The sequence below is a fragment of the Vespa crabro genome, chromosome 6 (assembly GCF_910589235.1).
Source record: "Vespa crabro chromosome 6, iyVesCrab1.2, whole genome shotgun sequence".
In the NCBI taxonomy this organism is placed as follows: Eukaryota; Metazoa; Arthropoda; class Insecta; order Hymenoptera; family Vespidae; genus Vespa; species Vespa crabro.
The window spans coordinates 4329821-4345849 of record NC_060960.1 but is presented as its reverse complement, the minus strand read 5'-3'; the positions used below and the strand labels follow the sequence as shown (position 1 = coordinate 4345849).

General features: G+C 29.2%; 2 protein-coding genes across 3 annotated transcripts; one reads left to right on the top strand and one right to left on the bottom strand.

The window, feature by feature from the left end:
• Positions 1-103: 103 nt before the first annotated feature.
• On the top strand, positions 104-9934 carry LOC124425238. Of its 2 annotated transcripts, XM_046965371.1 has the most exons (12): positions 104-799; positions 1093-1251; positions 1330-1527; positions 1617-1736; positions 3050-3161; positions 3238-3361; positions 3433-3568; positions 3998-4054; positions 5208-5333; positions 5752-6005; positions 6076-6263; positions 6347-9934. In XM_046965371.1, the coding sequence occupies exons 1-12, from the start codon at positions 781-783 to the stop codon at positions 6645-6647; spliced, it is 1794 nt and encodes a 597-aa protein (XP_046821327.1). In that variant the 5' UTR covers positions 104-780; the 3' UTR covers positions 6648-9934. The 2 variants fall into 2 exon arrangements, with proteins under 2 accessions (XP_046821327.1, XP_046821328.1); XM_046965372.1 differs by lacking the exon at positions 3998-4054.
• LOC124425240 (vesicular glutamate transporter 2) lies at positions 8837-15066 on the bottom strand. The gene is made up of 8 exons (XM_046965373.1): positions 14641-15066; positions 12979-13229; positions 12600-12836; positions 12448-12532; positions 12253-12358; positions 11640-11901; positions 10610-10984; positions 8837-10388 (listed from the first exon to the last, which is right to left on the bottom strand). The coding sequence occupies exons 1-8, from the start codon at positions 14648-14650 to the stop codon at positions 10143-10145; spliced, it is 1572 nt and encodes a 523-aa protein (XP_046821329.1). The 5' UTR covers positions 14651-15066; the 3' UTR covers positions 8837-10142.
• Positions 15067-16029: the final 963 nt, after the last annotated feature.

Here is a 16029-nt window from a genome sequence, read left to right as displayed (position 1 = left end):
TTAAAGCCTTTATTTTCAGTGGCAGATTAACTATTGTCTCATATTTGATAATAGTTATCAGTGAAATAAAAATAATTTATGATAAGTGTATATTATTACTATGAAACGATAGTCTCATGTATCACATATTCGTATATATCGATGACGTAATAAAGATTCATCATGTGGTGCATCTAAGAAATGACGTAAGTGGGGCACCATGAGCGAATGATCAGATTTAAATAAAAATATGGTGTTGGGCGGTGACATGTGTCGTTATTTGGATCAGTAGTTCTTTAATTGTATGATACAATGTTTCATTTACTGAAATGTTATTATAAGAAAATTGAAAATTTTATCATATCAAGTTTTCTAAAAACGTAACCTAAAGTGTATACATAAGTCAATATAAATTATAGATATCAGTTTTTAACCTTAATATAGATTTTAATATAAGGCTATTATACTTTCATGTTGGTGATACCTAAAAAATTTTGTGCGGTTACCATAGCGAGTTATTAGAAGAGATAGAGTGAGAGAGAGAGAGAGAGAGAGGTTATGTCGACATTTCATCTTGACAGGCGCAACTGCTCAGCTGCGTTAAGAAGTAGAATATAAAAAAAGTCGCAAAAAGGTTGCGAGCAGTCAGTGATCATTCGGCTCTCGACTGAGCAGGTAGTAGGTAGAAGGATCTTATCAATTTTTTCGAAGTGAACACATTTCAATTTTGCTATCTTTCTGATTTGTTCAGAAAATCATTTTACAATTTCGAAAATAAAGATACGAAAGAAGAGAGCAAATATGGACGACAAAAGAATTGGTGAGTACGAGATGAAAAAAGGTGATGCACTTTTCGATTTTTAAAGTGCACAGATTGCACACTGAGTAGAAACTGAATAAAAGCAGGGCAACCTGCTCCATTTTTTATCAGGAACGGAGTAAAAAGTCGATGATACACATTTTGAAAAAATACACGATAATGACTTTATTTTTTCTTCTTTATCATTTTTATCAATTTTTTCTTATTTTCGTAATAAATATCAAAATAATTTGTTATTATGTTTAAATAAAAAATAAAATAAATTTGAATTTTTCTTTATTTTGTTTAAACAGAGCATATTGTAATGACACCAAAATGCAAAACTGGGAATTCAACAACTTTGATTATAGAAAGGCAGGCTTTAGAACCTCCCACAGAAAATGGAAATGATAATGTACATGTGGCTGGTGGAGATCACAAAGGAATAGTTATCAATAAACAAGCTATTAATGGTAGTTACATGATCTTTTAGAATAGATTATTTGATTATCAAATGGATCTTATAATAGTTATGTTTATTTAAATTTCAGTGACAAATGGTGAAGTATTACCACCTCATCTGTGTCTTCAATTTAGAGTATTTTTAGTAAGTACACAAACTGGGAAACATACACAAGAGTCTAGAACACTTGATTTTTGGTTTTGCGACACTTGTTCAGAAACTGAACAGCCCACTGTTGCACAAGAATTTTTCAGAGAACTGGTTGCACCACAAGAATTTCCAAGAGGTAAAAAATGTAGAGAATAACATAATTGGTTTATTTATTTTTATATATTAACTGTATTAACATGGAATGTTTATTTACAAACTTAATAGATTATGTGGGATTTATAAAGAAAATAATGAAACTAATGCAACATAAGTACTCCAGTATTAAAAAATTAGAAGTTGAACTGAAACAACTTGAAGAACCAGTTTCGCTTCCGACTAGACCATGTAAGTAAAAATTTATAAATCATAACTACTTGTATATGGAAGTAAAACAAATGTACAATTATCATAATTGATTCACAACTAACATAGTTAGACTAACATTGAATGTTAGTCTAACTAACATTTTGGAACTACTTATTTTACTTTAAAAAAAAATCATTCATACATGGGTAAGAGATTCATCTCTCATTTGATTAACCTCATTGAACTTGATAGTTCCTTATTGAACGATATTGGAGCAGCTGTCTCAAGTGCACATTAAAGCAGAAACCAGAGGAAATGCATACTTGACTTGAAGCTTCCTATGTTTTGTATCATTGATATGATTTAAGGGAGACTTTATTTACGTTTATTGTGTGTATATATATTGTAAAGTATTATTATTACATTTTATACTTCATCTCTTATTATTCACAGCTCGCACCGGTTACTTACTCATCACACTTCCTTCGTCTAAGAAAATTATTTGGAGAACAGGTTCGAGAAGAAGACAAAAGTTTTGCATTTTTGTCATGTTTTGTTGTTGTGTTTCATTTTTTATCCACAGGCCTCTAGTTACGACACAAGTTAATACACATAATGTAGATGAAAATAATGAATGAATATCTTCTGGTCAATACTTTTTACAGAAACTATTTTTTGCAAGTATTAATAAAACTAAGGCTAAATTTTTTATTGAATAAAATAGTTTTCTTATATAGAATTGACCAGCAGATACAATTTTTCTGCTCAGCACAACAGACTGGTAACCATAACAATATTGGCTTAACACTTATCGCTCTCTATAATTTGCATTATGCTCTTTTCTAGGTTAAATACATATTACTAAAAAGGAAACAACATTCACTTTTTACTACTTTATGTAACAATTAATAATTTAGATTAAGATCAAAAATTTTCTAGTATTTATATCTTAAAATACCACTACATATCTTTAGATGCATTTCATTTATTTTCTGTAGATTGTGTATCAATTTATATATAGAAAATGCTGGTATATAATTAGTCTACTTGACCTAGATGTTATATTCTATATATGGGGAACAACATATACACAAAGAGTATTCACAACATTAAAGCATGACTCTCAATATATACACAAAGAGTATGTCATTATTCTGCAAGAATTGTGTGTATCTAACAATTGTTATAAATAACCATAAAAGAAGAGATTTATGCAAACTAATTTTTCATTTCAGAGTCACTTTGTTTTTGTGCAATACTTTTTATATGCAGATGCACAGCTTCAATATTTCTTAAGTTTTATAATGTGTATTATATTATATGATTACTTTCTTTATCACTTTTGTTAATAGTATCTACAGATGAAGCTGTTATGGATCAAATAGTAGAGCTCACTATAGAAAAGGTGTTGGAACTTATTGAATCTGCTTATCCAAATCCAGTTACTGTGATTGATATAGCAAAGTAAGATGCAACAAATTTAATATTAACCAATAATAAATATTTAATTTTCAGTCTTATAAAATATTTTATATTATAGAGAACATGGTTGGGAAGTATCCGCAGTTGAAGCCAAAATGAAAGAATTACAGGAAAAAGGTGTTGTAAAAGCAATGGAACATGGAGCCTTCACTAGAGTAGTACATCAAGATACTCAAGTTCAGGTAAAATATACCAAATATATGTACATTTATCCAAAATATTTATAAATATTATATAAACATGTTTCACATAGGTTGTTAAACAAATGCCTACGATAGCCAGTTCTAAGCAGCCAACAATAGCAATTATCACAGCACAGTATTGCGAAAAGCTTGCAGTAGATTCTATGATCGAAAATAAAGAAACATTTGTTCGATACACGACTGTAGGTAAGTCCCTGTATTTTCAATATTTTATAATAATCTATTTTCAAAAGTATACTATATAAAGTGTATACGACATTGTAACTTTATGGCTTTTTCAAACGATCATCTGACATATGTAGTACTTAATATTTTATTTTATAAATTACATTTATAATACTAATAATGGAGCAATGTTTCATTTTAGTATTAATAGAACATAGCGAAAGTCAATAGTCTTTCATTATGTGGCTTACAATTAGAGTACAACAAACAATATATCAGTGGTAACTCTATTATAATCTATTCTTTATACATACATGTGTATTATCTTAAACAATTAGCAATACTTGGACAAAGTTCATTGATCAGTAATATATATATATAAAGAATTTATTGAATATAAGATCTCCAAACATGTCATATATATTTATTTCACCATGCATGAAACTTTAGGTACAACAACATCGCCAGATATGACAGACGGAGTACCGCGCGTGATTTGCCGTTTTGGTAAAGTAGTCTGTAACATAGCTAGTTTTTTGTTGTCAACGTTACTTGTAATGTCACTTCATAGCTTGCCATGTGCTTGTATCCAAGGAACGCTGCAGGGTCACGGTGCTACGATCGTACATAAGACACTACCATTAATTATCTTCATCCGATACAACAATTTTTGTGCCACGTTAACAAGACTTTAATCTCATTTGCTCACCAACTTTTATGTTTATTCAATTATATTAATTAAATACTTAGAAGGTTGTTACATGAAAATCATTCGTTATATTTTTATATACACAATTCATATTAGCATGGCATATGTCATATCATTTTGTGAAATGTTCACTTTATGGAATTTTTTTATGTTGTATGCGTTTATTACCATATAGTTCGAATTTTATCTTGTGTGCATTACTCAGTAATAGAGAATGCAATTTTATTGTCTAATTGCATACGCAATTAGAAGAACAATTTATCTATTTTACAATTATTAAATATAATGTATTATAATGAAATTTACAAGAATCATTAAACTTGACCTTATATATCGAGATAGGAAACATCAATTGCTGTAATCGATACAATTTTTAAAAATATATCTTTACGGTTACGGTTAGATTACAGATATGGTTACAGTCGAATAACCGGTTATTAGTTTTCTCTACCAGAAGTGATATTGTTTCATCTTATATATAAGAATATTCCTGTTTGACGTATAACTGCAACAGAGATATATGAACAGACCGGTCCAATTTAATTTTTATTCATAATATTTTAAATAAGTTTGATTTATACGTAATAGAAAGTAATATTTTAATCTTTTTCATTTTTAATATTTTATAAAGTCCGTTTTATTTTATTGTACGTTATTAAAACTTACATGACTTACATGAAATTTTTTATTTATTTTTGAAAAAATTAATTTTTATTCAATAGCAAATCCACGGATCACTAATCAACAATGTTATATCAATTATAACGACATCGAATATGATGAATGCATAATTTTGGAATGAATAATTTTTTGATTAATTTGATCTCTACACCGTACATAGGTCCAATATCAATTTTTTGATAGCGGCACGATGCACCTGTATAATACACAAGTTGAAAATCGAACATGTTGAATTTATGTGATCTAAAGCGTAAATGTTATTTGTTCTAGGAGAATCAAACGTGTATACATTGGGTAACATCGGTGCTCATAGGATTGTTTGCACAAAACTACCAACCGTGGGTCATACTCGAGAAGCTATGACCGCAGCAGGGAATACTACGACTAGACTATTAGGTAGGAATAATTATTATATAATACTGGAATTTTGAGAACATAAAATTAATCGTTCGACATATTGTATCTTAATTCTTCTTCAGTATACATCTATACTTCTTTTTTTTTCATTTTGGATTGCATTTATGAAATATTCCCCTATTCATTTCATTGAACATCTGATTTAAACATAAAATATATGAGTCTGCGGATATTTGATAGTTCGATTAGTATATTAGTTATAAGCTTATACGAACGATAAATAAAGTTCTCTTTGTGTAAACATTTATTCTCCCTGTAGATCTATTCTTAATTTAATATGCACATCATGTGCAGAGAATGAAACTTTTCAACGTAATAGTAAAATTATTGAATATGCAATGTCGTCAAAATAGTATATTTGAATATGGTTCAAAAAAATATTATTTTTTTCACGCAGGTACTTTTCAAAAGGTTGATTTCGTGTTCCTGGTGGGTGTTGGCGGAGGTGTACCGCATTATACGGATTACAACAAGCACGTGAGGCTCGGCGATGTGGTTGTTTCACATCCAACTCTGATCAATAAAAAATATGTATACGTATACTGCGAGAGTGCGAAGATGAACGAAAATGGTAACTATCATTTCGAGACCAAAGAATACTGTCCACCTAATCTAGGTCTTCAAGAGATAGCCGTTAATCTTAAACAACAGGTGAGTCAATTAACGTATACTTATCACGTTATAATAAATATGTTATTTCATATTTATTATTTACTTCAAGTCGGAGAATGAGATAAGTCCTCCTTGGCAAGAGTATCTGAAGGAAGGTATAGAAAATTTAGGTAATCAAGCGGAGCACGATTTCAAAGCACCACCCCCTGAATCTGATAAATTGTACATGGCTATTGGAGACAGAGACGTCATCGAAGTTGCTCATCCTATTGCTCCTCAGGATACGACGAACAAGAGGTACATTTATAAAATTGATTTTATTCCGTTTAACTGGTTCTCTTATCGTTCAATCATGGTCGTCATGGTCGTATGTTCATTAGAATGGAGGGTTGTCCTCGAATCCACTTAGCCCCAATCGCTTCGGGTCGACAAATTGCACGAGACGATCAACTCAGGCAAAAATTTGCCACTCGGTTTGGTGCTCTTGCTTTCGATGCTGAAATGGACGCCGTCGTTGAAAGTATCCTTGGAAATTGTAGAGAGAATTTCGCAGTGATACGAGGTATCTCCGATTACAAGGATGGTTCTCGTATCAAGGAATGGCAACCTTACGCGTCTTTGGCAGCTGCGAGTGTTATGAAAGCCGTTATTTGCGCTATGGATCCACCAACCAATGTTTAATCTTCATTGCTTTCCTGTTCCTTAAGTGGATCGTTACACGAATTACTTAATACGTCATGTATCGCATTAAAATGCGATATGGACCAAATCTTTTCATAATCGAACGTCAGGTAACTTCGTTGACTATAAAATTGATCGGCACAAAGTGCATAATAATCGGCGAATACTTTTGTTCGTCATTTTTCACGGATATAGAAATCTTACTATATACGTAGAAATTGTTATAAACGGGCCACCGGCAATTTCATTTTCTACTTTTATTTCCGTTTCTATTCGTCGAATTTTTATGATGTAATAGATTTACACGAGGTGATTTCCGATATAAAAAATATATGACGTAGATGTTCGATAGGTACAATGAGATCGTAAACCATTTTTGGTTGCTGGTCAACCGTGCAATAAAACGATTGAAAGATACGCGTAATTATCGCCTTTCAAAATGATTTTTTTATGTATTTTACAAAGATTTAATGTTTCTACTGGAAAGTGCCATTTTTTCAGATATCATTTTTCTGACAAGAAATCAAGTTCCAATTCGATTTTATATCACAACTTTTTCTGCACAAATATCGTTCGGGATATTCGAACGTGGCAATTATACTGACAATAACGGTTGATCTTATACAAACGAGATCTTCCTTGTAGTTTTCCAATTAATTTTATCTACTTAGCTTCGTTTATCATTATTAATTATGCGCGAATGCCCATGCCAATAGATCGAAAATGTACCGTTCATGTCAGTCGAAAAGTTTATATCAATGTGAACGCCGAACAAATTTATACCGATATTGATTTTAATTATTTCATAGAAACAGTGCCATTGCTACTGTCCGACATTATAGAATATTTTTTACCTAAAGTGATTATCTAAATTAGATCTGCATTTAGAAGTGGTTCCTTGGATATCTTTTCAAGATTAAACTTTTAATAGATCGATTTCATGATTTATGAATAAAACGTAGAGGAAGAAAGTATTAAATGTTAGGACTGAAAGGAAACGAGAATAAAACTCGACTATTTCACGGAGTATTTTCGCTGTCGTACTTTCCATCGTAATATAGGTATCAATCTCAACTTGAATTTACTCGATGAACGTAGCTAGGTTTAGATGTGATAGTCACTATAAAGAAAAATTACGTTGCCATCGTTTGGCGATATTTCTCAAAATCCAATCAAATTAATCGTTACAATATTAGGTACATCTATGATCATTACATATTTACCAGAGTATATTGATGTTTTAAAAAGATCACATTTTATTCAGGAAGATGCAAGAGTGTTAAAGATTACCTAACGTATATGGATACTTTTGTATTGATTTACTATTGTCGAAAAAAGAATCGATCGAGGATAAAATCGATGTCTTCTCAGATGAGTGTTCTTAAGAACTTCGAGAATATTGATAAGCGTGCCAATGTGTTCATACGTACGAAGTAAAAAATACTATCTTTGAACAAATTACAAAATTCGAATTACACGAACATATCGTTTTTTCCAAAAGCGTATACGTTTCATCCAACGTTTAGTAACAATTCCGATCAAACTTTATCGAATCCTTCCATTACAACACTTCCTAGCATTGCTAATGCTTTATATTCTAAAGCACAGGGTAGTAAGTAAGAACTAAATTATATTGTATATCTATACAAAGATTACACTTATATACAAGTGGGAATAAAACGTAGGAAAGTACTAGGTGTATATATATATATATATATATATATATATATATATATATATATCTAATATCTATTGTGTTAGTAGTGCAAGTCAAACATTTTAATAGACAAATACGCATGATTTATTACCGAGAGTGAAAGTATTTATCATTTATAAAGTCTTTTAACTTATAAGTGATTATCATATTTATTTATTTATTTATTAACATGACATAACGTTATTGATTATTAAAAGTTATTTTCTTTCTCTTTAAATTGTATCCGATAAACAAAGCGATCTATTATATCTATCGCTGGCACAATATCAAAATGATAGAAACTATGTTTCTAAGGGTAGGAAAAGTGGACCGAAAAGACGATGAAAAGTCACTTGTTGTGTAGAAGTACAATATTCAAATTCTATGAGCTATAGAGAGGGAGAGAGAGATAGCGAGAGAGAGGAAGAGAGAAAGAGAGAATCAACTTATGCATTATAATGATATAAAATGATATAGTATATATACATGAATGATATGATATATATATATATATATATATATATATATATATATATATATACACATATATAGACGAGTTATATATTATAGAGTAATGAATTCGATTTACCTGATGAAAGATTCCTATGTATGGCCTAACTTTAATTTTATGATTAAAATATTTCTTTTTCTTGCGTTATTGCGTTAATAGGAAGTCTGACATATATATTTATTCATATAAGAATCAATTATGGCGATACACAGTGGTATATTATAAAATATGAGAAGGTCTTGTAAACGTTTTGCGTTTCTCATTGCTTTGGTAGAAGTTACTTTCATGCATTTATAACCGCGTAAGTTTTTACGACAAAGAATAATATAAAAAGCTTTGCGTTTCCAACTGCGCAGTGTATTTGCATTTTTTCTTATAACGCGCTTTCAACGCTAGTCGCACTATTGTGTTTCATTATTCGTTCACATATAATAAGTTAATATTTTAATATTACAGAGTAATAAGAAATTCCTGGGTGAGGTTTAGTAATAAGATTTTTATCATATAAATGATTTCTTTTTATTATTTATTGAGTATCTAATAATATTTTACTATTTCTTCTATTTTACAAGTTTTCCTTTTAATGGTATTCATATTATACAAAAGATATTTTAAATTTAAATCAAGGAAATTTTAATCTTTCCATTTGTGGTAAAGATGTTTTATTACAGAAGTTTTAACATTGTACGAATTTTTCAGTAACGGGTTCTTATATTATTAAAAAAAAAAATATCGACGTTAATACTTCTGCAAAATTCGTATACATTCGAAACGATAAACTTTTATACGTATTGAAACATACAAAAATATCGTTATCGAGAACAATTATATTATACAGTATTCTAAGTATCGATGCGCCTTCGATAATCATATGTATCGCCTTTTTGATAAAAACTATTACAGATCAATAATTATCAATTATGCAATAAATTTTAGTTACAGTGCGTTTGCGTATTCTCACTGCGCATACAAACATACGAATTTTTATTAATACTACATTTTTCTCGATGTACAACCACATTCGTATCATGAACCATTCCTGTTTTGTGAAATAAACTGTTTTACGAGTCAAAATTAAAATGTGACAATTTTTTCTTGTTTAATAATTACTTAAGAAGCAATTCTAGATTTTTATCTTATTTTTCGTTTGATTCGATCTCGTAGAAGTATGGATATTATATTATTTTTACGCTATACAGTATTTACAGGACTTACAAATTTTATGGAAAAAGTTACGATATTATTTTTTAAAGAAGATACAGATGAAAATTAATATTTTACCTGATGGTCACTTATCAACACATAACTTTTCTTCTTCCGGTTTACTTATCCTTTCCGCTTCTTGTTCATATTTAATTATCTCTTTCTTTTTCGTTTGTAAATTCTGCATTTCATTTTTATTTTGTTCTGTTGGTTTCTTATATTGGTTCCAAGGTTGCTCCTTGGATGTTCCACCAAACATGTAAATTAAACAGCCAGCTATTGCATTGGCACCAGCAATAAGGAACACGATACGCCATTGACCAGCAGTTTGCTAAGAAGATAATATTATTTATTTTAATTGATCGTTGATTTGAGATACGTGTCCAAGATATTGTTCGATATCTTTAGCAAATAAAATAAAAATAATTATATAGAAACAAGTTCAACGATCTTGTCTCTTTAAGAGAGGATGATAAGTATCGTATGAAAGAATTTGTAGAGGCACATATGAGGTATATATGTATATATACATATATATATATATGTACTCACATTATTGTTCGTAAGTATACCAACGATGACGGGTGAAATAAATCCTGCCCAAATTACAACCATTCCACAAAATCCAAGCAGAATACTTGCATAATTTGGACTTAAATCAACAAAACTAGCTAAAGTGGATGCTGAAACTGCTCCATTCACTGCTGTACCAGCCATCATAAAAATCACAGCGAGATAAGGATGACAACCGCTATAGCCTAATGCGATTATAAATACACCTTGTAAACCATTGCACACAAAGGTTGCTAATTTCCTTACGTTCGTTAAACTCATTCTTTCAGTTCGTAGAAGCCAGTCGCTCATGATGGAATAGAAGTAGGAAAATATCATTCTCAAAATGTGAGGTGCACCGGACAAAATACCCGTCTGAAAATTATATATATATATATATATATATATATATATATATATATATATGGATTGTAATGTTTATTTTTTATATATATTATATCTTTGATCTAAAATCGAAAAGACAATAATTAAAATTTATCAAAATATCAATGTCAAGAAAGTATATTTTATTGCATTAATCCGTACGACAAATATGTACACGAATATTATATAAGATCATCATATATCATCGGAATGTTATATTACAGATAACGATCTACAATGACAGTTACGTTTTTATGTTCGAGCAAGATATTTAATGATAAATCTAATACGTCATTTGTTTAATAAGACTAAAATTCTAAAACGGAAATTTTGTGAAAATGTAAACTGATTACTGAAATTTTGTTAACGTATCTCGTATCTATGTTATAATTATATTATATGACATATATATATATATATATATATATATATATATATATATCAAAGTTGCAAATGTTTTTAAGTATTTTAATAAATAAGTTCATTTGCTCAATATATTTTATTAATGTCAGAATTAAAAACCTTCCTTTATAATAAATTCAAATACGAAAAGTAATAAAACGTTGTAATATTGTAGGAAAACTTTTTTAAAGTTTATAGAAGAATATGTATATATTGTTAGATCCGTTTGAATGAGTTTTCTTACCGCGTGAATATTCCATCCATGAATGAAATTAAAGTATGTAGGAGCTTGCGTCATTAAGGTGAGGAAACCCCAAGCTCCACCCCACTGAGCCAAAACGGAAATCCACACTGGTCCTGACATAAATATTGACTTCCAAGGTACCTTCGTTTCTTCATCATCGACAGATCCCGAAATATTCTCAAGTATGTAATTTTTTTCTTCGTCGGAAATACGTGGATGTGTTTGCGGTGAATCGTACACGAAAAAGAACCAGAAGCAGTACCTTCATTAAAAACAAAATTATTATAAAGAAACTTATTAATGCATATAATATTTTTCTCGCTCTTATTAGATTTTTTTCACGAAATATCTACGATTTTTCGGTACCAAATTTTTGTCTATTTATTAAAATTTATATTTATATTACAGCACTTTTCTTATGCAAAGACTGTTTAAATATTAAATGAAGGAACTCGAATCAGTCTTTTTACATGAACTACTTTATTTTTTCATATTCTTTCATTTTGGTAGAAAGATAATGAGTCTAAGGATTACTTATCTTTGATACACAAAGTTTTCCGTACGAAATATATTACTTTTCTTGTACAAGTACTTTATATTTGTTCATGCTTACCAAATTACTCCGAGAACAGAAGTGACATAAAACGCAGCTTCCCATCCCAAGGCATTGGAAACCGTTGCGCAAAGTGGATATGTGATAGCAGCTCCGACAGAACTACCTGTAGGAAAGAAATATGATTAATTTTCGAATAATCTGATTTAATATATTGAAAACAAATAATCAATCTAATTTTTTATCCAGCTTTACCTAAGTAGGCACTGACAAATCTACTTCTTTCAATCGACGGTATCCATTTGGCTGTCATATCGTGCATGCTAGGCCAAACGACACCCTAAAAAATTTTCATTCTGATTATCTTTCCTTAGACATATAGATTTTCTCTCCAGAATTCAACCTACCGCAACAAGACCCTGAAGAACTCGGAGAAACACGAGAGCGTTCAGATGATATCGAGTTGCAAAAGGTATGAGAAAGCCTAAAAGAGCTGTTAATAAATTGGCACATCCAAATACAAATTTTGTACCGTAACGTCTTGCTAAAATACCACCAGGAAGCTGAGAGAGCCAGTGAAGCCAATAATAAGCGCCTAATACTAGCCCTTGATCATATTCGCTCCAAGCAAATAGATCGTTATACTAGTGAACGCAAAAAGATAAAAAAATGTGAAAGATAAAAGATATTAAAAAACATTCAATTTTTATTGAGAAACTTAAATTCAATTGAAATTATTATGAAACTTTTTATTGTTAATATTCATTAAGATAAATAATTAATTACTGTTGCGTTTTCGAAAGTCAGCTTTCGTTCATCGATATCGACGGAAGTATCGATACTTTCATTAAATGTTGTATTTTTCCACAAATTGACAACATTTTCTTCCATGCATTGAATGGACGAGGCTGTTTTCGGTCGTGGAATTACCATAGTCACTATGGTGAGATTCAGATTGATCCTTAACATATAATTAATAGCAAATCCGCAAAAAACGAAATACCATAGTATATCTCGGCATGTAATGAATTCCTTTTCTTAAACAAAGAAAAAAGAAAAGTCGTTTTATATCTCTATATTGTAATACAATATTGGAAAAATATTGTGTTATTAATTATTCAAATGATTACTACGTTTTTTTTTTATGTTTCATTCAGTATCAATTGGTAGTTCTCTTTAATACTTAATGGCATTATGAAGGTTTATTAACGTGAGATAACTGCTTCTTTTATTTGATAATTTATTTTTCTGTCAATCTAATTAGATTAATCTATCGGACATATTCGCACGAAGGAAAAATTACCAATCTTTTAAAGGAGAACGAAAACTTATTTTAAAAGATAAAATCATTTTATAGAGAATCAAATCGATACTTATAACACATAAAAATAGTTTAAATTGATACATCTTTATCTTTATGCAAATATTCACAAATAATGTCTTTATAATAATTGTGATTTAATATTTGCTCGGCGTTATTAATTATTCATTAATAATAATACGATTAAAAATAAATTTTTTGTTACCAAATGTATAGGTATTTACGTTATTATAAATAATTGTCATACGGTTCATTATTTTTATTTTCTTTTTAGCAATAATAATAGTATGATAATCAATATGGCTCAATTATTGTTATTATCTTTCCAAAATAATTTTACCAGAATAGCAAGAAATTGTCATAGGTCATTCTCCCTGTGCAATGACAATGGAATTTTACAATTTTGATATAGAGGGACTCGCCCCCAAGGTAGTGGATAATGTGTATAATCAAGGATGAATGTCAATGATTCCATTGACGGAATTAAACTGAAAGACACTGACGCGATATCAAGCAAGTACCCTAGACTACAGTACATAAATCAGATGAGCCTAACGTTTCTCATAATGCTTTGTGAAATTTATTGTTGAGTTTGAAAAATGTAATAATTACTTTCTTCTTCCTAGAAAATCGATCTAATTTTGTTTAGTGTCTATACTTCTATTCATTAAACACGAAAAAAAAACTTTTATGGACATCTATTTCAAAATTGATTCATAAATAATGAATTTAATTATCTCATAGAAGTTAAAATTTGTATTATCGGATAATAAACCAATAATGAAGATAAAACTTTTTGTATTTCTTAAATATTATAAAAAGTTTAACAAGCATTATAAAAACAATATAAACATTATAAAAAACTTATCATTAGTTGAGTTAACTATACTTAAATCTGGATGTGCCAGAAAATATTTCAATCAATAACGATAACAAAAAAATTAATAACAAAGAAAATATATAAAGTGTGATATATAAAGTTACACATAAATAATTTATATATATATATATATATATATATATATATATATATATATAATTCTACTGCTTAAAATATATTCATAAATAAGACATATAAAATATTTTGATTATTTTTCACGAAGATACAAATGCTCATTTTTACTTACTGCCACTCATTTTTATATGAGAAACTGATTAAACGTTCTGATTAAAAATTTCTTGATAATGATGGAATATGATGTAGTTCACTTTATGTAGAAATCAAATTAAACGCTGAAGAAGATACTGTCTTTAATTCACTATTTCATTACGAACAATTACATCTGTTTGTTTCATAGAACCAAAAGACATAATACATTCACGTCGTTAATTTTTAAAAATAAGATTATAATTGGTAAGCAGCTGATAAGATTTTATATAATTTTATAATCCTCTCGTAATCTTATAATCCTTTCGTAAAGAAACTCCTTTTGTTTCCGTGTCTTCTTATCCGTGAATGAATGTTAATCAGCCAGTGTCACGACGAACACTGCCCGACTGTTCATCTCAAATACGAGCACGAGCAGACCCTACAAATCCTTCGTGCGATTCTCCTGCCACCAAGAAATCACGAATGATAAGGCTAAAGCGCATATTTCTACCATTATGGAATAAATTTCTCTTGACTCGATAATAATTTTCACCTGAGACAATGCATCTCTGCGTTCTCATTTTCAAAAAATTCTATTCTAGAAGATAGAACTGAAGTCAATGAAAACATTACAGATAGGAGATATCTTTACTCTTTTGGAAAATCTGTAAATTATAATGATAAATTGTAAAATAATTGATAATAGGAAAATAAATATTAAATACTTAAGTTAATAAATGTAATATATTATAATTAAAATGTCAGATATGATGGTTAAGACATTCATCGTTAATTTTTAAAAAATTTTAAATAAACATGATTTTTATTCCTAATATTTTGACAAGAAAATTAGAAAGCATTATGGCGTATTGTATATTTTGTAAAACAATGTTTATTGTATATTAAATTTATAAATGTTTAATATTTAGTTTGATTTACACATATTTTCTTTGTTATTAATTTTTTTTTTGTTATCGTTATTGATTGAAATATTAATTTATTTCAATATTTATTAATAATTAATACAAAGTGTAATTAATTGAAAAAGAATTATATTTATAACTTATTTAATTTCTTAAAGCAATGTCCCCACTTTGAATCGTATTGTACAGAGATAAATTTGAAGTCACGTGGTTAGTAAATATCCAATCAAACTCTAGCCCGTCATTTTATTTTCTTCTGCGCAACACCAGTAGAATTATCGCATATTAGCATATGAAGCTCGTTACTTCGTCTTTGTATATTATAGCATTAAAACTTTATGCGTAACTCGAGCTCGAATTCGGTATTTTTAAATTTATTACAGTTTATTAACAGTATTGTTAATGAAATATTACAGTTTGTTAACGAAAAGAGCAAACGAACAAAATCACTAACAATCATGGATATAAACAAAAGAAGCAAAATTAATTCTCAGACATCGACT

Coding starts and splice junctions, on each gene's coding strand:
- LOC124425238 (XM_046965371.1), top strand. Junction 1,252..1,329: donor CAATAAACAAGCTATTAATG/GTAGTTACATGA, acceptor TTTAAATTTCAG/TGACAAATGGTGAAGTATTA. Junction 6,006..6,075: donor CCGTTAATCTTAAACAACAG/GTGAGTCAATTA, acceptor ATTTACTTCAAG/TCGGAGAATGAGATAAGTCC.
- LOC124425240 (XM_046965373.1), bottom strand. Junction 12,533..12,599: donor TTCTTCAGGGTCTTGTTGCG/GTAGGTTGAATT, acceptor AAAATTTTTTAG/GGTGTCGTTTGGCCTAGCAT. Junction 12,359..12,447: donor ATTTGTCAGTGCCTACTTAG/GTAAAGCTGGAT, acceptor TCTTTCCTACAG/GTAGTTCTGTCGGAGCTGCT.